A 25,796-nucleotide genomic window follows, 5' to 3' on the forward strand; every position below is an offset into this window, starting at 1 on the left:
TTAACCACATCTGACCTGTATATGTTAGAACATTATTTACTCTCTCAAGGTTTTGACCCTTAGATAAATTTTCATAGTGCTTAATAGAACCAGGGACATAGCTTTCAGCACACAATTCTTGGTACACATTTATTTAAGAAAACCCCCAGTCATATAACTTTTTTCTTATTTTGTGGTAAGAGTACTCATTATGAATTCTATTAGGCAGACAAAATTTCTCAAATCATGGCCAAATGTAAAGACTCAACTTCTGCCAACTCCTTGCCAGGTCATTGACTTGTCCTCAAAGAAGATCATAGCAAGGGGCTGCTTATAATGTTGGGTTTATGTATTACCTATATGTGCAGAGTGAGGTGAGGAAAGACATGTGATACTAACGAAATTTAATCTGTGAAGTTCAGTAAGACATTTGCATTTTTAAGCAATGTATCTGAGAAAAACTTGCATGTATTCTGAATGTGAATGCATAAGGTTATGCCCTGTATTTTCCTCTTGATTTTTAAATTGTTTTTAAGGTTGAAAAGTCAGTGATAGTTTTTAGAATTCTCTTTTACTAGTAACTTGACTATAGCTCTTGAGTTAAAGCGGTGAACAAAATGGTAAGATATTACTTAGTGGTAGTTTTTGTTAATTTAACTGTCTTCATTCTGTACTGCCTAACCTAGATGGAACTGAGAGAGTTCAACTAAAGGAATACTAAACTATTGAAGAAGAAAACTTATATCTCCATATAGAGTGCTATATTTGGTAGGAAGTTGTTATGTGGCAATGAATGAATACCTGTATGAATAGATCATCTGGAAACATGATTATTAATTTCACTGTATGTAATGTTTTCGAGGTGAGGTTACTGCTCTTCCCTGCTTTGCATGAATGTAAGAATGGTAGAGGATAGCAGGCCTAGTGGAAGGCTGGGACTTTATAGACCTGGATTCCAGTTTTGGCTTTGTTAACTAAATGTTTGGGTAATCTTCAGCAAGTTACTTCGTAGTAGCTCCTTTATCTTTAAAAAAAAAAAAAAAAGAAAGAAAGAAAGAAATCACCAGTATCTAGTGCTATGGTAAATTCTCAGCATATTTGAAGGATGTCTCATTACTATTTTTATGTGACCTTTATTTGCTTCTGAATTTCTAGAAGCATAATACAGTGTACACAGGGCCTTCCAGGCAGAAAGATGGAGAAAGCATGTCGCATTTGAGAAAGGGGTAGTTTTCTGTGACCAGAGTATTGGGTGCAGTTATGTGTCACAGGAGATGAAGGTGAAAGTTGCAATGGGGGATTGGTTTGGTCTTGATCCTAACAGTGATGGGGATGGTGGGGATAGGGACAGAACAGGGAATGTTGTCTTAAATGTTGTAAGTTGAAGAGTGGTATTTAGTGTTAGTTTTTTTTTAAGAACCTAAATCTGACAGTTTTGTTCCTGCAATGGCCTAAGCAGTGGTTGACCCCATCTGGAACTAAAGTGGCGGCAGTAGGGGTTGATTACCAGGGGGAGGTTATAACAAATATTGAAGAGTTACAATCACTAAGCTTTCTGACAGAAGAGGGGAGAGTCCAGGATGACTCCCGAGATGAGCCTTAAGCACCTCGGATGAAAGTAGTGGTTTATTCCTAGACTTCAAATGGCATGGATTTCATAGTAAATACAGATTACAAAAGAGTGTGAAGTAAAGCTTTTCCAACTTTGTTGTAACAGTGCTTAATTTTACTGCTTTAAAAGATACATTCTCTGAATTTGTAACAACTAGCAAATGCTGCAACAGATAAACCAGTTTCTGAGAATATCTAAAAATTGTGAAAAATAGGAGAATTGGTACCTCTAATTCCAGATCATCATTTAGGATTTTTGATTTTTAAATATGTGTGGTTTACTCATTTTGTTTTTTAAAATAACAATTAAAACAGAAAGAGAATAATTCCCCAAGAACACAATTTTATGAAAACTGAAGGAATGGACTCTGTATTAAATATTTACAAAGAGTTCCTGAGACCAAAAACGGTGGCCCTTCTTTTCCAGCAGCTGGAATCCAAAAGATCTTGAAACCAGTCCTGAAAAGCTTGCTCCTATGCAAGAAATCCTGGTGGCTTTTGAGAGGAAGATAGAGAACTATTCTGGAAAATTTCAAGTGGTAGTAGAGGTGAGTCACTGACATGAAGAATTTGTCCAGGGACTACAAATACTCATTTTCTCTTTTTCATTAACATTTAAAAAATATATACCCTCAGATAAGGCAGTTTGACAATCTTATCTTTGTGTTCTAAAAATTTTAATGAATAGAAAATAGTAGAATAAGTAGTATTCCCTCACCCACATAAAAATAAATTTGTTGAAATTTTAAGAAGGAAAAACAGATACATTCAGTGATGAACTTCTGCAACAGTTGGTTTTTTTTAAGAAGATGACCATGCTGGGAAAAGATATGATAAATGCTGTATTTATACTTTGTATTTTGAGTGTAAGATATACTTGGATGGAATTTTAAAAAATGTATTAATTTGATTTGATTCATTACCTCTTTGATCACTAGAACACTGTGTTCTCCTAGTAGGAGTGGAGGTTACCAGTGAGGAGGAAGTCTCCTTGTTCTGATTCACATGCTGCTTGAATATGGTAGCTAAGCTTCCTCTGGAGAGGAAGGATTAATAAGCCTATCTTAATTATCTTATTGTTTTGGGGAAATGTGAAATAAATGGACATGGCACAAACTTCAAAGGGTACAAAAGGTGCAAAGTGAATAGTCTTCCTCCCATTTTTATCCCTCAGACATCCAGTTTTCCTCCACAGAAATAGCCATATTTATTAGTTTCTTGTATACTTTTCCTGAAGTATTTTGTGCATATATACAAACATATATGTAGTATATATTTTTAGCTGTTTTCATATCCTTACACAATAGTCACCTTGTAGGTGAGATTCCTTCCCACATCTATTCCTCAGAAAATTAGGTAGTAGAGTTTTAATTTATATACTTTTATCTTTCTTCCTCCAGATTTAGTGTAGACATGTAGTACCTTTCTATTACGTACTAACATGTAAGATTCTATTGATTATTTTAATATTTTACATTTTTGCCGTTGGGAATTTAGAAGGTCTAATAGCCACATTATAACTTAAATCATTTACAGCAGCAATTAGTGATCTCAGTCCTTTATTTTGTGGCTGCTATTCTTTTTCTCAACTACTTCATTTTTTAAAATAGCCAGTAAACTCCAAAGGGCAAATCAGTACACACAAAAATTTTCGAAAACTATACAGGTAGCTTCCTGAAATAATACATTAATGTGAATTCTAGCTTAACTATAAATGGCTGTTGACCAGGCACTACTTAGTGTCTGAGAGAGAAGATGCAGGAAACATTATGGGACAGATAGGAGGTAGATACTGAGAAAAGAGAGAGTGTACAAGATGAAAGAGAGGGGAGGTCCAAGGAGCCATAGTTCTTAAACATAGCCACTGAACCTAGACTAGACTGTAGTTTTAGTTGAGCTAACACAGGTAGAAGTCATACCCTGAAGTAATTGTATCACTTAGTTGGAGTCCACAAAGAGCTCTGCTTTCCAAGATTTTGGAAGACTAAAGAAAGGTGGGGCGAGGGGGGAGGTTTGACAAGTTTTATTCTTATTAACTTGGAACTTTAGGTGGTCTGTCATTTATCTTGACATTTAAAGTTATTTCCTAATATTGAGAAAGACTTAAACTTAGGTACATTTTGTTTCTATCTGTTCCTGTTACCTCTTATCTTTACATCTATTTCAAGGCTCTTTTCTCACTAAAGCGGATTTTGTGTGCTGCTTAATTATTAGTTTCTTCATTGGAGATGCCCCCATTGACATGAAACAGTGATTCCTATTACATTTGTTTGCCTACTTACTGATCCTGTCTATTTTCTTTTTATCTATTCCCACTTTTTGTGACTTTTTTACCTTTTTTTTGGTTATTTTTATTATTTTTTTAAATTGAAATACAGTTGACATATAATGTTACATTAATTTCAGCATAGTGATTTGAGAACTCTGTGTAGTAGCAAGTGTAGCTATTACCATCTGTCACCAGTTTTTGTATGTTTTAGTTTATTAAATTATACAAATTCCATAAGTAAATGTAAACTTTAATTTTTAAAGTTTAAGGTTTAAATTTAAAGTTAAACTTTAAATTGACAACCCCAGTTCACTCGAGTCTCTTTAAAATATTAAAAATTTAGAACTCATTTAGCATATAGATTTTACTGTTTTTAGTGCCAAAACTAGGATTGGGTGAAATGTTTTCGTAGAAAGTTTCGGAAATAGAAATGTTTTATCTGCATTAGATTGTGAAGGAACTATGTTAGCCTATAGGTGTTTCTTGGCACTGTAGTTCAAATAGTTAACTTTTGAAATTGAATCTCAGGTGATATGTGAGTCTTTGGGCATGGGTTGTTTTATATATTGGATTATATGGAGAAACTAAAAACACACAGATTATGTGATCGACAAGGACAAAATACTTTTAATAGTAGGTTTTGAGATTCTTAAGTGTGATTTATTATACCATTTTCAGGTGAAGCCTCCCTGTGCAATTACAATGGTGCTGATTTTGGATGAAGGTGGTTCAAGCAAAAAGTACAATATAAAATTGATCTTTCTAGGAACATACAGTGTTTAAAATGAGGACAGATTGAATTTGAAAATGAACAGTAACACTAATTTTAAAGTATGTACTACCTAATTGGTATTTATCATAACAGTGAAGTACAATTTCACTTACTCTTCAATATAAGTATATATTTTTCTTAAAGTAAAAATGCATATTGAATTTTTATTATCATTTCCTTGTCAAGAATTTCAGTATATATTCCGCTCACATAATGTTTGACTGTTTTTTTTAAATCTAATTTTGAGATGAACTATAGTTTATTAAGTAAATACCTATTTAAAAATATTTTAAAATAAACAGTAGAAATTTTGACTTAAGTAATTAGGAGTCCTCTTCCTTCCTTTTTCATGTTTGAAGTGTGAGAGAAAGAGAAAAAAAAATTACTGATAGCATTACATGCTTCTTTAAAGCCAAAGAATTTTTGAAAATTGGTAAATTTAAACATTTTTGATAGTATATTTGATGTCCTTACAAGTATTCCCCCCTTTTGGAGAAGTGAAAATAGGTTTGGAAATTAGAAGTTTTTCAGAATTGTGCATAGTATTAGGGTCTGACTTGATTTCCAGGAAGCTAGATGGTAGTTGAAGTAGCTAGCTCATTACCGAAACTTAAGTCTCATTATAGTTAAAAATAATAAAAAATATAAAACTTAACTTTTTCTTTAAAAAGTAGGATATTCCCTTTATCATCTCCCTCCCCCACTTATTTGCAACCAGTCCACTCACCCAGCTCTGGAAAACTGAATCATAAATTGCCCAAAAAAAGCAACTAAAATTCTCCTTTCCAGCAGTGCATTTTGGCAAAGCATTTGGGTTGAGAGAATCTAAAAGAAAAGCAATAATATTTTAATAACAGGAATGATGTTTTAATAAAGGAGGCAAAACCTACAGTGTTATTCTGTTTTGTGGTGAAATTTCCTGGACACTTCTGTCGATTAGCGGGTGCCTGGTGGGAAGGATTGCGACTAGGGAGCTTGGTCCTAGTCTAAACTCTGTAACTGATTCATTATCTTACTCTAGAGAAATCATATAACCTCTTTGTGCTTTCATTTCTGTGTCTATAAAATGAAAACTGAGCCCCTAAAGCCAAGAGCCTGGTGTTTCTAAGTCCTGAAGGAGATAGTCCTCAGTTCTATTGGATGCAGCCTGAAATCTCTAACTCCTGAGGGCTGATTCTGGTTCTATCAAGAGTCAAATACTCATGGAGATTAATAATCTTGGACCTGTTACTTAACATCTTGGTGCTTCAGTTTCCTTTCCTGCCAAAATAGGAAAATAATGCCTAAAGCAGGGCTTTTTGAAATTTCAAATGGCATATATGTGTGTGTGCACACATACATGATTTCTCTAATATATGTGCAATTTACAATTATATATGTATAATTTATGTATGAAAGTAAAGTATTGAGGCTAATGCTTATCATTGTAGTTGTTAGGATGTTTTAATTATTTTTTTTCCGAATGCTAGACAGAGTTTGCTCCTCAGGGCCAATAGGATAAATTTTCGTAAGTCTTGTATATGGCCTTTAAATGTAGTGTTTTGAAACTTTGACACTGACCTTCCTCCCACACTACTATCCTCTACTTTTTAGAAACCTAGAAACCATCTGAGCATTCTTACAAAACAATCTTTCTACGTCTGTGATATCACTGAATCCTTGTTTCCTCTAATCCCAACTAACACACACAGGTGCACCTGTACCCAGTCACTTTTTGGTAGTGGTCTCCTGTAAAAATGGCTCATTCTTTCACATTATTTCTCCCTTTCAGATTTTTATACCTCTTTTTTTATCTCTTGTCTGATTGTGAATGGGTAACATCCCTGGAACAACAGTAAATAAGTTGGTGTAATACACGTGTGCCTTGCTCCTAGTAATTTTTATTTTGTCAAAATATTAAAGACCTCCCTTAAGTATTTTATATAAAATGTGTATAATCGTATTCATTGAACATAAGATATCTCTGTAAAGAGCACCTCTATTTTATGGACTCAAAAGAAAAAATTATCAATTGCAAGACTATCAAATATGAAGAAAACTGTAACAGGATCAATGAGATATGGCATGCATAGTAGATACTGTTTTTAGTCTTAACTAAATTTTTTGTTAGAATTTCTCTGTATTCTTGTTTGCTTGATGGAAACTCCTCAAGTTTTTTACTTTCATAATTTCTATGAGTTCCTTTTTGCTTTATTGCTGATATTGTCAAACTAAGAGGCATTTTTCTTGTAGCTCTTCCTAAATGTTTAATACCTTTAGGGTTACATAACTTGAATCATCTTTACTTCTAAATTCCCACCACTTTTACAAAAGTAAAGCATCATTTGAATACTAGAGGTGGAAAAGATTTTTTCTTTTATAAAGACGGGTGGGCTGTACTGAAAGTTTCTGAGCTCTTCTCCCCACACACAGAATTACATATTAGCTCTGCTCATATACATGCTAGCATGTGTCCTGACATAGTAGAGCCCTCTGACTTTATATTGTCAGTTTGCCTTACACAGGTTTCCCCCCCTCACTTTATATACCCTTGGGTTTATCTTGCTTTAGCTTCTGTTTTCTCTCCAAAGCTAACTAACAAAAGCTGTTTCATTCTTTTTCAGTTTACCATTCCTTATATTTCCCAGCCCCTTATTAATTCCTTTTCTTATCATCTTGTTTACTCGGAAAGAGTACTTATGTTGAGTATTTATGTGAGGTGGGATAGAATAGATACCAAGAAATGAGAGTATATTAGTATTTTGCACATCTTAAAACTCTCAGTTGGGAGAAAAAAAGGTCACTGTATTTTGTGTTTTAAAGGTTTTATTTATTTGAGAGAAAGAAAGAACACACATGTACAAGTGCAGGGGGAGGGAGAGGTACAAAGCAGGCTGAGTGTGGAGCCCAGTGTGGAGCTTGATCCTATGACCAGGGCTGAAATTAAGAGTCAGGTTCTTAACTGACTGAGCCACCCAGGAGCCCCATGTCACTGTATTTTTTATTTGAAGGAAGATGGCTCAGCCTGTGTACTCTTGAGTGCTACAACTCAAGGTGCATACCTGATAAGCCGTTAAATCTGGATTGTCTTCTCAGGGATGTGGGGGTGTGTCTAGGAAATCAGAAGAAAAAAGAAGGAATTATACAGACTGATCTTTCTATCAATTAAAACATTTTAAGGAACCTAAACTCTGTGTAAATGATGTAAAATGTTTTGTAACATTTTACATGTATTTATTTGTAACATTTGTAACATGTATTCATATAAAATGAATAATGTTTTGTTTGTAAATGTTACTTTCTAATGTAATAGATTATCCAGGAAGTACTGTTTGGCTAATCCTTACTCACAGAAGATACTGAAACTTAATTAAATTGGTTTAAGTGATTATCAGATTATTTTATGCCTCTTAAGTAGTTACTGTTCTTGGGGTTTATAGATTTTAGGAAGGCTTTGGGTCATAGGGTACTGTTTTTTGTTTCTTTGTTTGTTTGTTTTGTAGGGAGAGGATCCATAGCTTTCAGCAGAATCTTAAAGAGATTAACCCCAAAGAAATTAATCCACTCCTGTGGAGTTCTAGGTTAGCACTATTTCTTTTTCATCTGTTCTCCATTGTGATCCTGATTGTAAATCATGAAACCCCAAGAGAATTTTGAATTTCAAAACAAAATTTGATCTTGAGTTGTTACCTTGGAAATGGTAGTGCTGTTCAAATGGCATATCTAAAACAATAATAAAACTGCCATGAACTACCAGGGAATTAATTTTAGGAAGTAGTGAATATAAATAAAGATGATACTGTTTTCACAGAAAAAGACATTAGAAAACTGTGGGTCTATGTAAATAGAATAAATGTGGATTAAAAATATGCTTCTACTTTGAACTCAAGGAATTAATTTCATAGTTGTGATTTAATTTATTTTTCTTAGAGGAATATATATTGGAAATAATAAATGTTACTTGGTATTTGTATATATTTGTATATATATGTAAATGTATGTGTACATAGTAATTACTTTTTAATATTCATATGACTAATGAAAATGCTTGATTTTTCTTTTTATTTTAGTGCATGCAAGATATGGGAAATACTAAAGCAAGACTACTCTATGAAGCCAATCTTCCAGAGAACTTTCGAAGACCGCAGACAGATCAGTATCCTTGAAACTTTATTTATTGTGGATTTTAAAAGAAATAACTTATTTTTATACTTCATATTTTAACTGTTTATATTTAGGAAGATGCAAACTTTATCAGACTGTTATTTATTAAATATCAAAGCTGGTTTGCCCTGAGCTGTGCTTTGTATGTAGTAAATTTTTAATAGTAAATAATACATGATCTACATAGTATTTTGATATAATTCTTACTAAGTATAAAGTATTATGGCTGATTCTTCTTGATCTCTAGCTCTTGATTGGAGAATATACATTGTTTATTATTTTAGAGTATTATTAGAGATTTGATTTGTGAGCATCTTGAATAGTTTTAAAATTTATTTCTAAAGAGATCTTCTTCTTTTTTTTCTTTTTAAAGATTTTATTTGTTTATTTGACAGACAGAGATTACAAGTAGGCAGAGAGGCAGAGAGAGGAGGAAGCAGGCTCCCCGCTGAGCAGAGAGCCCGATGTGGGACTCGATCCCAGGACCCTGAGATCACGGGACCCGAGCCGAAGGCAGAGGCTTAACCCACTGAGCCACCCAGGCGTCCCTAAAGAGATCTTCTTGATCACCTTTATATAGTAATCATATTTATGTTAAGGAGTTTGGCATGTAGGCATTTAAAATGGCAAATCACATGTTTGTAAGTGGACCTGCTGAAGTAGCTTATGCTAATATTTACTGCTCACATTTCTTCTTTGTTACAGGTTTCACAGCTGTGTTTGCTTTTACAAATCTGCCATAATGAATAAGTAGAATATTTTCTCACAGGCATTTTAGTCAGATGTTTTTCACATTTGTTAAAGATAAAGTCATTTGATTATATAGGATTTCTCAAACTTATATTGAAGTTTGAGGAAATAGCTCATCAAAATTGATCTGTTCTTTAAGATTATCATATTGATTGTAGGTATTTTTTATTCTATCCAAAGGTGACAGTAAGGTGCAGTTTTGACAATAAAATGTAGTTTCTTAAAGAGCAGTTATATTTTACCCATTTGTATACTAAAACAGTCCATGTGGTCAGACAGTGAAAAAAAAAATGCCATCTTAACAGAGTAGAGGATATATTTTTATATTTGTATAGAAACCTTCTAAGTTTTATTTAAAAAGTTGGTATCTGTATTTGGCCTTTTCTATTTCTGCTCCCTCCACCTTCTTCCCCCAAATTTAACAATCCGATATCCAAGGCTGTTTTTATTATAGCAGGTTCTTAGGGTAAAAGTGGGAGGTACATTTCAGACATAACAAATTGTGTGACTGGAACTATGAAGGAGTGAAGGAACATGACAGGTTTTGATGTGACAGGTTCGTGTTTAGTGGGGCAAGTGGCAGAAGAAACTTACTTTCCAGATTGTGAAGGGTTTTCAGTACCAGATAGAAGCAGTGTGGACTTCATTCCATGTACTAATGGAAGTTGAAGAATTTGATAAGCCATGAAGGGTTTTGAAGCAGGAGAAACATTAGAAGCATTTACTTCTACCACAAGAAAGATTAGTCAGAGGAAACCTTGGAGTTGCAGACCATGTAGAATGCTAGTACAGCCTTGAAATGAGCAATGATGAAGTTATAAATTAGAGAATTAGATTCAATTAAATAGTGGCATTGAGAATGGGTAAGAAGGAATTGGGAATATTGGAAATTGGGAAAGCAGGAGCAATTGGATGAGGTTGAGATTGGCTGTGTTTCTGAAGAAAGATACTGAGATGACCCCAAGTTTTTTAAAGCTTGGTGGAGGTTCTATAGATAAGATAAAGCATATTCCCTGAGAGAAGAAATTCAGTACCAGATAAAGGTTGAAGGGTCAGAAATGAAAGGTAATGAGCCATACTTTTTTGTTTTGGGCAGATTGAGGTGTCTGTTGGACGTATACATGGAGATCCCCATTCAGTAGCTGGAAACGAGGGTCTAGACCTTAAAAGAAAGCAGGAAATGCAATGCAGATTATGGAGTGATTTAGCATGTAGATGATAGAAAAGTGTTAGTTGCAGTTATGTTTACCCAGGGCAGTACTCCTTTATTCTTTTTGTGTGCTTTATTGAACATCTTGGGAATACTGTTTTCTTTCTCTGAAAGGTGAAGGTCTAGGGCAGAACCCTGGGAATAGAGCATTAGTAGAAGAAAATACAACTGAGTGAGCAAGTATGTCCTCGGTGGTTTTTACCAATTGCTTGCTGTTTGTATTTATTCTTTTCTCTCTGGTTCTCACCCCCAAGCCTGAGTAGACATATTAGATTCCTCAAATGGAAGAATCTCCATTTTGTGGAGGTTTGTGTGTATGTGTGTTAGGATTTATTTGGTTTGAGTTTAGTTTTTTTTTAACTTCTTTTGAATACTACAGGGTAATTTTTGGTAGTATCCTTTATTTGGTTCCTTGTGGGTGAAAATGGCTTCCAAGTTACTTAGTCTATCATCACGATTCCACATTTTTTTCAAAGAAGCTTTGAAGATATTTAGGAAAGGACTGTATATAGCTTCTCAGTATCTTCTTACATTGAACTATTCTATGCACTATTTTGTGTATGTTAGTAGGAATATTATTTCTTAAGTAATTACCATTAATTTTATGATGACCCTTATAGAAGTAAAGGATTAATGAGGTAGTGAGTTTTAATTCTGATATTTTTGCTGATGTATTTTTAAGTATTTGGTACTTACTTAAACATTTCAGGGAAGATATTTTTTACACTGAATTGATTGGCCTTGGGTATGATTATATCCTTGACACACTGAAGATACAACAACTAAAGTAGTCTTACTACTTAAAAAAGGTTTCCTGTGTGCCAAGCACTGAGCTTGACTTTTTATCTTCCTTATTTTTTTAAATTTTCCAAACAACCCAATGAACTGGAGTATGTCACTTTCACTTTTGGGGTTGGGAAGAGTAGGATTATTATTATCCCACCCTTATTAAGTTATTAAGAAGCTTCTCAACGCTTCCAGACTTTTCCTTCTGTAGAAGGGCACTTGACCGTATTTTAATGATGATAGTCTGAGTAAAGTCAATGTTGCCATGTTTGAGTCTTGATGGCCTTTAAAAATAGATAGGCTATGGTTTGGGATTCTGCAGCTAGATCATAAGGTCTAGGTGTTTGCTCAAGAATGCTTATTTGGGTTTTCAAACTGTTACTTCTAAAGTATTTACAAATTATGATTATATTTATATGAGGTGTTGATTTTTTTACTATTCATAAAAAATAATCTAATGGTTGTTAGGAAATACTTAAAGAGGGATTTTGTCTAAACATATTTGAGATAGATGGCTACTTTGAGTATAAAATGCCATGTCTTGGACCGTGAGACCAGACCCTATATCTAATAAAATACTATGACCTTTAAAAATTGTTTTACCTTAAGTATTATAGCAACATCACTTTAGTCCCTTCTTTTAATTATGAAACATTGTGATTTGGAGGTTTTATTAGGGAAACTAGTAAGACAATTAGTCCCCTTCCTTTATTTCATGAATCATTCTAAATTTCATTGCTCTTTAAAAAGCCTAACATCTCTGCATTTTTATTGATTTAAATATCGTTGCCTCATCCCCAGGGACAAGTGGAACCAAAGTGAGTAAAACTCACATAATATGGGGCCTCACTGCATTCTTAACAAGATTTGTCATTTTTTTTAAACCTTTACAATTTACAGAGTTTTGCAAAAGCTGCTGTGAAAGTATAATTTCTCATGTGGGATGTGGTTAATTATAGGCTGCATGTACTAGTGCATGACAAATGATAAAGCTTTACATTAAGCTTTTCATTATTAGGGTATTTCATCTTATCTAAAAACTTTAATTACTTCGGTTCCATGAGGTCTATTGTGCACCAAAGCTAATCTGCAGTTCTTCTCCTTTGAGCTTTTCAAGATTTTATTGCTGTCAGTGGTAATGTGTCTGGAACTGGAAGATTTGGTTCTTGGGACTAAATATTAATTTAATTGTCTTTAAAAGGGTATCTTTAAAGAAAGGAAAAAAGTCAAATTATAAATAAATATGTTAAGAGATAAAATACAAAGCAATATTAAACTTTTGGGGGGTTGGTTAGTTTTGAGAACAGGGACAGTTCAGGGTGCTTTGTTGAATGTTTTTTAACTATAGGCATGGGGAAAATTCTGGGGTATTTGTTTTTGTTTACTAAATCTCAAATCAACTACTTAAACTTGAATTGTTATTAATATTTCTTTACCTTGATTTCCTGAAAATATTATTGTTCTATTTCTAATTTTTTGGGTTGTATTATTGATGTCTATCAGTAAAAAAAAAAAAAAAAGAAAGAAATCCTCATGTCTCAAATGACACCTAGAGACTAGAAAATGAAGATGAGTATTGATTGATCTCCAAATCCATTGGTCCTTTTGTCGCTGTTTCTCAATTGCTCTGTCGGTTTATACGTGATGCTATGCAAGCTGTCTTTGCCCTGAGCATTGTAGTTCTGTCCATTACCTCCCTTTACCATGGTGATAAGAGCTAAAAATTAAATAGCACTGTGTGCCACTTGCTCTTAGTTCTTTTCACACACTAGCTTATTTAATTCTGACAATAATCCTGTGAGATGGGTCTCAGTGGTATCACCATCTTAAAGGAGAGGAAACTGAGATAAAACATTATATAAAAGCAAAAGCTAACTCCATTTATTGAGTACTTAACTGTCTCTTAGGTGCTGCACTAAATGCTTCATATGTATGCTCTCAACAACTTTATGAGTTGAGTGTGATTATCATTTTTTATGTATCTAGGTATAAGTTCAGCAGATTAGCTGACTTGGAGGTAATAACAACTGCCAGTTAAATAATAAGTGCCTATTGGTACCAGAAATGAGGGTGTACGTTGTGGAGAATTAGTACTAGGGTCAGCATGTAATGCAGAACTGTTCTCAAAATGTCAAAATTCCTTAAGTTGTCTGTAGTAACAATTTGTAGACACAGAGACGGTCTATAAATCCAACTTGACGGTTTTTTGCCATTTGGGCCAAATTGGGATACAGTTCAGAAATAACTAACTATAGGCCTAAGAGCCAGCTCCTGTTTTTGTAAATAAAGTTTATTAGAACACGACCATTGATTTATGTATTTTCAAGGCTGCTTTGGAGCCACAAAGGCAGAGTTGAGTAGTTGCAACACAGACCAACTATCCTTCAAAGCTTAAAATATTTACCTTCTGGCCCCCTAAAAAAAATTTGGGGACCGTAGTAATAAATCATTGTTTGTTTAGGTGAATTAACAATGAAAAATTGGCTTGCATTTGGGACCTTGTACAAATATACATAAAGACTGTGTGATACGTTCTTGCTCTAAGAGGTATGTAGGAACTGAGAGCGATTAAGAACATAGCATGTTCTGTAAATCACCGTCCTTTTTCAGATGACTCCCATGGAAAAATGCACATTGTGGTGTGCTTTGATTGGTTTTTGGAAAGTAATGTTTTATATTAACACTAGGAAGATTAAATAAGTTCTCTTGCCTTAGTGATTTATTTTATTTTATTTTATTTTATCTTATTTTAATATCTTTGGAAAACATCAACTTTCGTCTCAGAATTTTAGAAATTTTTACTTAGATTATTTCTGAGAGGGTTTTGTATCCTAAGCAGAACCAGATTCAGCTGTATTTGAATTATTTATATAAGATACATTAAGTATAAATTAAGATTTCATTGATACCTGTTACTTCTGAAAATTCACAGCAACATGTAATTTCACCAGATGTTTGTATTATTTTTCACTTGAAAACATTGCATACTTAAAATGTTTCCCTTTTTCAAATTCAGTATTTATAAAGTCATCATAGTTTTCAGTATTTTAGGTTTACTGTTGGTTAAATTATTTTATATATTCTATTTCTAACTTTAATGAGTTTTTTCTCTAATAGTAATTTTTAAAATCGTAAACCATGATCATTTTTTCATAGCTAGAGTATTAATTTCGTAGATAAGAGTAGTAATCTTTCCAAGTTTTAAGGTATAGTATACTCTAAACAATATCTAAAATGAATATGGTTTCTATCTTTAAGAAGGAAAACTATCAAAGTTACTTTCTCTGATATTTAAATATAAAAATTATAATTAAAGAATTTGGGATCTCTAAAAACTTTCTGTAGTTAAAAAATAGCTGTGTATACATATATACATATATATATATATACTACATTGCATTTTATATAATATATAATTATGAATATAATTGCTGCTAAAATACATGAGTGTACAAATAATATATTCCATATCATCTGAAGTGACAGTGACATCAGTCTAAGTGAAGTGTATGTTCTCTTCCTTTTGTGGAGGTAAATAGTTGTGTCTACAGTAAAAATTGCTTGATATGTCCATACGCGTAGACCTAATCCAAAAGGCCAACTTTTTTAATTGTTTCATTTTTTTCTGTTAGAAAAATAGAAAAATGTATATTGAACTTGGATTTACAATCATGAGCACACTTAACGTTTAGCTGATTACAAGTTTGAGTAAAATAACATTATTGTATTTTATGGAAATAGTGGCTTATTTGTAGTAACTTCTTGATATCGAATTGGCTGCTAAAATTTTCACATACCTAAATAAGCAGCCTGATGGTAGGTTTGGGGCCTTTATCTTAAAAGGGTCTCCAAGGATACTTTGAAAATACCCTCCAAATTTGACATTCTTTTCTAGATTTTAAAATATTTATTAGCATTAGCATAAAATAACTGATTCACAGATGAACTGGTATTGATCAGCAACATTCTGAAAAGGTTGATGTTAAATATTCCTAGTTTTGAATCATAACTCTTCCTTGTACTGTAAAATCCCAGAAGACTTTTTAAACTCTCTGTGCCTCACTTTTAGTTGTGAAATGGTACCTACCTTATAGGTTGTTAAGAGGAAAAAAGGAAGATAAAGATCATATAAAGTGCCCTTCACATATTCAGGTTGTAGAAACTGTCTTTAAAAATAGCTTTCGTTCAGCTGACTTAATAAATTAAATTTTAGATTTCCCCTTTTGAGTGCTTTCATAATGCCCCAACTTTTTAATATCCACTGTATATTGTTCAGCTCTTTCTATTTACTGTTGCCTCAACTGTCAATTTAAAAGGCTGTTATTAACTTCTAATAAGGAGTTATTGCCTGAAAATGTTTGCTTTACTGCTTCAGATAACTATTCTTTTGAACAGAAGGATGTCTTAATGAGTATCTGTAGAGATTGTATTTCAGTATAATTCATTTCCTTTGAAATTCTTTGTATTTTATTTTACACATTTAAAAGCACTGCCCCAGGAAGGAGTTCATAGGCTTTGCCTGACTACCAAAGGGGATCATGGTGCTGAAAGGTTATGAATCTCTGGTGGAAGAATTCCCATTTTAATGAAATATGATAAAGCAGTGATTGAGTGGTAAGAGAAGTGAATATCAGATAACTCAAAACCCTGAAATCCCACTAGAAATGGCTCACTCTGTCAACATATAAGGCTAGCCCAGCTAACTCCAAAAATTTAAATAGTACTAACTTTGGTTGTAGCTTCTTGACTTCTCCATTCCTCAGCTTTGAAAGAAAAATAAAAAGGCCTCCATTCTTCTATAACACAGGGAATCCTCTATGATGCAACCAGGGGAAGCCATGTATGGTGGGAAAGAACAGAAGTATTGAAATCACAATTGTGTAATTTTTCTAAGTTGCTAATTATTCATCTGTGATGTGGAAATAATATATACATATTATTTATATATACATATATAAATTAGTGGGTTGTGGAAGGATTGAAATAAACTATGAACAACACATAGCACACAGTGTCTGGTACATTGTGGGTACCACATGGTTATTAATTTCCTTACACTGAGAATTTAAAATGAACTTTAATTGAGTTTGGTTGGAGGTGGAGATTTGGGGAGTGTGGTTACTTTTCATTCTAGAATTGGGTTAGGTGGTTTTTGTTGAATGGGGAGAACTTGTGTGGCTAAAAAAAAGGTAAGTTACAGAATTTAGTTGCAGAAATAATGTGAGAGGAAAGCACATGGGGAGGAGGATACTTGAATGTAGAGTGTAGGCTTTGTGGAAGGAATGAATAAAGGGGAGTATACATTGTCACTGAACTCATGCTTTTCCTTAAGTTATCTGTTTTCAGAGCAGTGGAGTTTTTCATCAGAGATAAATATGAAAAGAAGAAATACTACGATAAAAATGCAATAGCTATTACAAATGTGAGTAAAATCTTCATTTGTATCACCAATTGATGTTTGTTGAATAGATCTCAAACTTTTTTAAGATTTATTTATTTGAGACCGAAGGAATGGGGAGGGGCAGAAGGAAAGACTTTCGAGCCAGCTACCCGCTGAGCACAGAGCCCTACTCAGGGCTCCATCTCATGACCCTGAGATCATGACTTGAGCTGAAATCATTAGACGCTTAACCCATGGAGCCATCCGGGCTCCCCAGATCTCAAAACTTTTAACATACAAAACAGCATAGTTATTTGTTACTGTAAAATTATATGTAGTTACATACTTGAAAAAATTTAAACACTGGAATTTTTTTTCACGTATTTATGGAGCGCTCACAAAGCAGAACTCTTGATTCAGGAAAGAATGTGTTCTGAATAAATGCCATTTATTAATTTATGAAATTTGCAGAAAGATAAATTCACTAATTGAAAAAGGGGGGAGGGAAAATTACTTCACTCAATTCTGGAAATGAATGAAATAGAGACAAGGCAATTTATTGTCTCCTAAGGGCTTTAGTGGATGTGTCCAGACATATGTATATTAAGACATAGCATTGTAATTGGTTATTATCAAGCATTTTGATACCTAATAGTTGAGACCTTATTGTAGTGATCAGTTATATCTGTTTCTTTTTAGCTTTATTCTGATTAATTTTTCTCATTCCAGTTAATAACAGTTTAAAACTAATTGTCTTTACTATTGCAATTGGATTTTTTGGTTTGTTTTTGTTTTTTGCCTTTGATTCCTAGATTTGGCTTATTAAGCCAAGCTGTAAACAGTTAATCTTGTGGTTAAGTAAACTGTCAAGCAATTTGGAGATAATAATTTCATCTCATTTTGTATACAAATTGGGTTTTTCTTTTCTGTCCATATGGAGAAGCAATATACTAAAAAAGTTGATAAAATACTAACAAAGTAAGGATATTGTAATACACTGGTCATGAAAAAGTCTTGCTAAAAATGTATAAAGTGTCAAAAATGTATATTTTGAAACAAAGAAACCCTGTATATAGAGTTTAGGCTGCATTTGGATATAGGAGAGGAAATCTTTTGAAAGATTGATAAATCATATATACAATGGAATATTACAGAGCCATCAGAAAGGATGAATACTCAGCTTTTGTGTCAACATGGATGGGACTGGAGGAGATTATGCTGAGTGAAATAAATCAAGCAGAGAAAGTCAATTATCATATGGTTTCACTTGTGGAGCATAAGGAATAACATGGAGGATATTAGGAAAAAGAAAGGAAAAGTGAATTTGGGGAAATCAGAGGGGGAGATGAAGCATGAGACTATGAGACTCATGTGGACTATGAGAAACAAACAGGGTTTTGGAAGGGAGGGGGTGGGGGGAATGGTTGAGTCAGATGGTAGGTGTTAAGGAGGGCATGCATTGCATGGAGCACTGGATGTGGTACATGAACAATGAATCCTGGAACACTGAAAAAAATAAAATTAAGATGTTTAAAAAAAAAGATTGATAAAAATTGATAGTATTGAGAACACTGCTTACAACGTCCATAGAATTAAATTTAGTTTGTAGTATTATGGGGGGGAAAGGACTGACTATAAAACATAAGTAATATATTTTCATATGAAATCTTAAGAAATTATTTTTGTATAGTTTATAAAAACATATAGCTTTACATTATATATCCTTTTTACCCTTCAAGTTTTTATTTAAATTCTAGTTAGTTTGCATAGCATACCATTTAATATTGGTTTCAAGTGTAGAATTTAGTGGTGCATCACTTACACACAACATCCAGTGCTCATCACAAGTGCCCTCCTTAATACCTATCAGCCATCTAACCCATCCCCTGCCTTGTTCCCTCCAGCAACCCTCAGTTTGTTCTCTGTAGTTATAGTCTCTTACATTTTTCTTCCCTCTTAAATCTCTTAAAAAATCTCTTATCTCTTAAAAAATCCTAAACATTTTTGTTGTTTTTAATTATATTTATATTATTTTTTTCCTTCTTGACAACAATTTGGAAATTGTTTTTATGTAGTAATAGAAGGAAAACTGTTTTATCTTTGGAGGATAACTGTTGCTATGTAATACCCACCCCCCCAGATGTGATAATAGTATTATGTTCAGTTAAAAGAATTTCTTTATTAATTAAGAGATATGTACTGGGATAAAATATTTAGGGATCAAGTGTCATGATATCTAACTCATTTTCAAAGAATAATAATAATAAATAATTTTAAATGGTTCAAGGAAACCTGGCAACTGAGTTTATGTGTATGTCTGTCTGTGTAGAGAGAAAACAAGCATGGCATGGTGTTAACATTTGATGAGTATTGGTAGGTTTATAGAGGTATTCATTCTACAAGTTTTTACATTTTTTTTACACTGGAGAACGGAAATACCAAGGTAGAAGATTGTGTATTCTTGAGTTTATATTATTTGTATAATGAAGATTTAGAAAAGCTCACGAAAATCACATTTAACCCAAGGGAAGATGTATTCCACCTATTCATTTATAAGCAAAATAATAATTAAAAAAAATTATGTTCTAGCAAGTTTAAAACATTTCTTCCTCTTTCATGGCAATCAGTGTGTAAACAACTAATCTTACATATCACTGAGAATTACATTACATCATTATATATTTATATATTTTGTTTTGTCTTCAGTAATAGGTTGAACAGTCATTCAGATTGTTTTTGGTCACTTGTTATAGTCCCAGGCTCCTGGTATACTGAACCAAAGAGGGCATGACCTTTGCTTTCAGAGATTTAATTTCTTTGGGAGGATGAGACAAGGTTAAAAAAATAAACCTGAGACAAAGTATAAGAACTGTATATCTAAGGTACTTATGGAGCACTAGTGCATTTAAGGGAATATCTAAGGAGAGACAGTTTGAATACTAATTATACTAGTTGTACTCTGATAAGACGATATCATGAAATGGCTATTAAGCTTGATATGGCTCTTACCCTGATATTAAATGGCTCCATATTGCTTTATCTTTATAGGTTTTGTTTCTGATTTATATAGTTTTTCTCTCTACTCTTAGCTAGTATTTTTTAGTGTTGACAATAACTGCTCTTATTATTTTCTTATTTTAAATAAGAATAAGGTCCTAAAGATTGACCCTGTTTATCTATGTAAGGCAGTAATTTAATTTCTTAAACCCTTTTAAAAAATGACAAATTTCTTGACCTTCTGAAACATAAATATTTCAGATTGTTGTGGCAAAATACAAAGCAATAAACTTCAAGATAACAGTGGCAAAGAGTTTGGCTGTTTTTCTGTGATATTGACCCCCTGCCTGCCAGGCCATTTAATGAGTCCATGAACTAAGCCCCATAGGAATCCATCATGTAGAGTATGAGAATCTAGTATGGTACTGCCTTCATATCCAGGCATTTATTTGTATTTTTAAAAACTGCCTTCAGCAAGTTGTAAATAAATGTGGTATCTGGTCATATAAACATGATGCGTCTGAGAAAACGGGGAGGTTTGTATGTGCTGCTTTGTGGAGGAACCCTGTGATCTGACTGTATGATTTTGAGTGCGGTATAGTACTGTAAGTGTGAATTAAGGGAGGAAACTTAAAGGGGAAAAGCAAAATTTAGACAAAACAAAAACAAAGGAAAATATATTTCCAAGTAGAAATGTTTTGGTACTACAGTTTGTACTGTTTTGTAGCCTTAAACAAACAAACAAACAAAAAGATTTCATTTCTTTTGTATATTTTAAAGTAACTGCATGGTGCTGGGCACCAATGTGGGCATAGCCTATCAACCCTTATTAATACCAACCCTCAGTACTTCTCTTCCTCACTCCTAATATCTATGTTAGCCTCTCATTTTGAAACTATATATAAAATTGAGAGATTAGCTGTTGAAGTTCCCTTGGATTGTTTCTTCCTTTATTTGTGCATTTAGTCATGGAACAAGCAATCATTGAATATATACCATCTAGGAGGCACTGAGATTGAAATGTAGAATCTTTTTAAAAAAGATTTATTTCAGAGAGAGAGAGTACGCAAGAGCGCGTGCCTGCTAGTGTGTGAGAGGGGGAGGGGCAAAAGGTGAGGGGGAAGCAGCAGATTCTGTACTGAGTGGGGAGCCTGCCCTTGGGGCTCGACCCCCGACCCACAGATCATGACCTCAGCCAAAACTAAGAGTCAGACACTTAACCAACTGAACCACCCAGATGCCCCAGAAGTGATACAGTCTTTGTTCAGTCTTAGCCTCCTCTCATCTCAAACATTATCCAGTGTAATGTACATGTACACTGAGTTGTATTCTAAATCACACTGTAGTAACTGTTAGAAGAATAAAAGTGCAATGGGAACACAGAATTTTGGTAGCACTAGTTAATTTTCATGGGGAGAACTTTTAAAGGAGGTATATTTAAAATTATCCTTAATAAAAATGTAGGATTTCAGCAAAGAGAAAGTAGGCTGAGTGTTGATAGTGCAGAAAGGACATTTCAGGTTGAAGGGACATTTTATCTCATCTATGCTAACCTAAGATAAAGAGGAAAGAGAGTTCGGGTATATTATTTGTTGTTTGGGTTTGTTGTCTTGTCTAGTGAGTGTGAAAGAGGACTTTCCAGCATGAGTAGATGATGAGGAGGGAATAAGTATATGAGGAAGTAAGTCTCAAAAGGCAAATAGGGATTATATGGAGGACTTCTTCCTTCTTTGAGTAAAGCATCGTTATATTAATTTTCTCTTGCCATTTAACATTGCTAGAAACTTAATGACTTCAAATGACAACGGATTTGTTATCTTACAGTTTCTGTTGACTAAGAGTATGGGCAGGGGGTTAGCTCAATTCTCAGCTCAGGATATCACCAGGTTGAAATTATTGGGCAGGGATGCGATCTTATTATCTGAGGCTCCTTGTCTTCCAGGTGCCTGATTGTTGTCAGAATTCATTTCCTTATGCTTGTATGACTATGGTCCTATGTTCCTGGTTTCATATTGGGACCACTCAGTTCCTAGGGGCCACCCTCAGGTCTTTAACAGTTAACTCCATTCTCTTATAACATAAAAGCTTATTTCTTCATTGGAGAATTTCTCTCACACGTCAGATCTCCTATTTTCGGAAGCCCCTTTTAGGGGCTCATCTGATCAGGCTAGGCACACCCCCGAAGAGTCTCTCATTTGATTAATCCATTATTAAGCATTTGGGGATCTTAGTTACACTTGTAAATTTTTTTTTTAAGATTTTATTTATTTATTTGACAGAGAGAGATCACAAGTAGGCAGAGAGGCAGGCAGAGAGAGGAGGAAGCAGGCTCCCTGCTGAGCAGAGATCATGAGATCATGACCTGAGCCAAAGGCAGCGGCTTAACCCACTGAGCCACCCAGGCGCCCACACTTGTAAATTTTTAACCTTTGTCATATAACAACCTAGTCAAGAGAGACCATTATATTCACAGTCCTGCCCATACTTAAGGGGAGGGCTTTATATAGAGTATGTATACCAGTGGGTGGGAATTGTGATGGCCAGCTTAGAATTCTTACCACAGTGATACAGAATGAGTCTAACCTTCCTGGTTGTTCCTTAACTGAATGAGTGATAAGAGAATTTGAAAAATTTTGAATACAGAAATCTGTTCTCCCTGTCCTCTCTCCTTCCCCTCTTAACCAGTAGTGAATCACAATCGCAAGCACAGTGATTAGGTGAGTTGCTAGAAGAGCTCACAGTTCTTTAGTAGATGGGGCTGAACTCTGCCATATATTTGCTCTTTTCTATCAGCAGCTTTTCTTTCCACTTCCTGTCCTCTCTCTCACTCTTTCTTCCTCCCCTCTTTCTCCCTTCTTTCACCCCTTTCTTCCTACCCCACATACATTTCCATAATCACATTATTCATTTGCCATCATAATGATCAGAAACAAAAAGAAAATCTAGTAGAGGGGCAAATGTATAGGTAACTGTGACTATTTAATCCTGATTCCCTGACTTCCTCAATTTTGTCTTGGAAAACAATTCATAATCTTTGGGAGTTAGTGACTTTAAAAATAAGCACTTGCTTGTTTTGTTTCAATTTGTCTGACATATTGGTTGCTTCCTTTACCACTTCTCATTTCTCAGAAGAAAGCTCTTGAACGCAGTTTGAGTATATACTTGAATTTGTAGCACATAAAGATTTTAATTCTCTAGTCTGAATTTCACATAAAATTATAATCAGTTGCTATATAGTTGAATATTACATAAAGGTTTAAAAACAATAAAATGTTTACTTGTTTTGTATATATGTATATGTATAAAGACTGATATTTAATACAACAAAAGTAAATTCATTATTTCAACTTAGCAATTATTATAGAAACAATGTTTCTACATTTTATTACTATAAAAATGAGATAGCCCTAGTAATTTTATTAAGCTCTGTTTACAGTTAATTGATGATTATATAATTATTTAAGATATGCAATTTCAAGACAACGTGAGTTGCAATGAATTTTAAATGTTCTTTAATAGGGATGAGAAACTTAGATGAATAATTAGGTAGTGAGTTAGGATTAGTATAAAACAGTTTCAAGTTGGCTTTCCTTCTTAATTCTTTTCATTGCAATTTTATTTTCCTCTTCTGTGGACTAGAACTGATCATGATGTATATATTTCATAGTATTGATGTAAGAGTTAAATAAGATGAAGCATGTTGCATTTTTAATAGAGTGCCTAGCACATAAGTGCTTAATAAAGATAAGCTATTGTAATGATTATATTGAAGGAAGATGGGAAAGGTGTCAGTGCCAAGTGCCTTCAAACAGGTAGATAATTAAGAAATGTGAATATTCAAACTTAACTGTAAGACTTTAGATTATTGGCACAATTTTGACTTGAGTTGTTTGATTCATATATCCACATTTTCATCAGCCTTTTAATTATGGTCTGCCAGTTACTTGATGTGGCCTTTAAAGGACTTATATTTTGAAAGTTTTACTCCAGATTTCTATATTTGATAGTGACCTATGCAAAGATTTTAAAGTTAGTATATTAAAATTTAGGCTTCTCCTACATATTTGGAGGCTGTGGTTACTTAGTTGATTAAAGTCTTTTAATAAGCCTCATACTGGTTCATTGATGGTGTCTTTTGTACAATTTATTTATTAGTTCAATAAATGTATTTTCAGCTTTTGTGTCAATTACATTGACACTGGAAATCATTTTTTAAATGATTTTATTTATTTGAGAGAGAGAGCGAGCGTGCACTTACAAACCAAAGAGAGCACAAGCAGGGGGAAGGTTTAGAGGAGAAGCAGATGCCCCCACTGAGCAGGGAGCTCCATACTGGGAGCTCCATACTGGGACTCCAGGATCATGACCCAAGCCTATGGCAGATGCTTAACTGACTGAACCACCCAGGTACCCCTGGAAATCATATTTTTAAGATGATTTCTGGGCTCCTGAAAAACCTGAGCTTTGCAGTATTTTGAAAGCTCATGACACAGCTATTTGAGAATTGTTATGGTAAAATCTACACTTAGAAAACATATCCAGGAGTTTCCAAAATGGGTTTGAAGCAGTGTATTGCTAGTAATTAATCCATATGGCCTTCTTTATTGTTCTTACGTTTTTCAGTGTTTTAGAACACTAGATTTTATTATTATAGCATTATTTTGTTGAAAATGGTGATATGGAGAAAAAATTGATCCAGAAAATAATGTGATATTTTCCTGAAAAGATAAAAGAACATTTTGCCTGATGGCCTTCAAATAATCATACTCATATTTTCTTTGTAATACCATTTCAAAATGTGTTTATTCACCTTATCCTGGTAGGCGGGAAACCTGTTTTGCCTGATCAGTTTTTCTTTTGCAAGAGCTGAGTTTATGTAGTTGTATTGCCTTAGGAGTTTCTTCACATTCAGGTTACTTTGATGGTGGCCTACAGAGGAACCTCTGGGCTTGAGAATAATTGATAGGACTCTAACTCATTTACTCCTAAAGGATATCATCTTTACTTGGTTCCCACTGTGCATTCTCTCATGGATGGAGGAGTTGGGCAGGAGAACAGTAGGTAATAGAGGGACATTCAGTCATAACAGCTGAATTTACTCACCCCACCAATTTCCAGTGAAATTTTCTAAGGTCAGAGTCTTTTCTGCTCTCTCTCTCTCTCTCTCTAAAAGTACTAGCATCCAGTGAAATGGTGTGTTAAATTCTAGTTACAAAATAAATTATGAATTTGATAGTAACTAACATATAAGATTTCAGAAAAGTATGCTAGTGAGTAGTGAACTTAAAAAGGACAATGCTAATTGCTGAGATTGAGCCTCTTTTTGGTTCTTCCTCTGAGATGCTCCTTTCCTCCTTTTTTTATTTTGCTCTAACATTTAGAAGTACTTACTGAGACTTGTTGAGTGCCAAGTGCTAAAGATAGTGAACAGAACACAAAGTGTCTGTCTTTGAGAAGTCAAGTCAGTTGAACAAAGGATACTCTTAAGTAATTGGATCTCTACAAGATGTCATGTGAATAAGAATGTATTATAGAAAGTGCTTTGGGAGTATCTCAAGTGGCTACTTAATTGCAACTGGAGTGATGAAGGAATACTTCCTGGAAGAGGCAGTGTCAGCTTAAAATTACAGGATGAGTAAGAGCTAATAGAAACTGTGGATATTTCAGGCAGAGGAAATAGCAGAAGCAAAGACAGAAGCAAGAGAAGCAGACTTGAGAACTAGAACCAAAGGGGAGTTGTTTATGGCTAGACAGTAGTTTAGTAGGGCAGGAAAGGGTAAGGAGATAAAGTAGATGACACTTGTGGCCTAGTTAAGGAGTTTGGACTCTGTCCGTATGTAATACATATGAACTGTTTAAAGCTTCTAACTAAGGATATCCAGTGATCAGATTTGCATTT

At 33.9% G+C, this 25,796-nt stretch overlaps 1 protein-coding gene across 4 annotated transcripts in view; it reads left to right on the plus strand.

Moving 5' to 3' along the window:
• The window catches only part of SMAP1 (small ArfGAP 1), a 167,630-nt gene that overhangs the window by 52,936 nt on the left and 88,898 nt on the right, over nt 1-25,796 (plus strand). For 2 of the 4 annotated variants that reach the window (XM_059178391.1, XM_059178392.1), the window contains exons 3-4: nt 8,681-8,766; nt 16,867-16,942. In XM_059178391.1, the coding sequence (XP_059034374.1) occupies nt 8,681-8,766; nt 16,867-16,942 (162 nt within the window). Of the gene's footprint in view, nt 1-2,017; nt 2,139-8,113; nt 8,192-8,680; nt 8,767-16,866; nt 16,943-25,796 lie in introns of those variants that run through there. The other 2 variants (XM_059178394.1, XM_059178393.1) reach the window with 2 other exon arrangements.

Source organism: Mustela lutreola, chromosome 6, assembly GCF_030435805.1.
Source record: "Mustela lutreola isolate mMusLut2 chromosome 6, mMusLut2.pri, whole genome shotgun sequence".
Classification (NCBI taxonomy): domain Eukaryota; kingdom Metazoa; phylum Chordata; class Mammalia; order Carnivora; family Mustelidae; genus Mustela; species Mustela lutreola.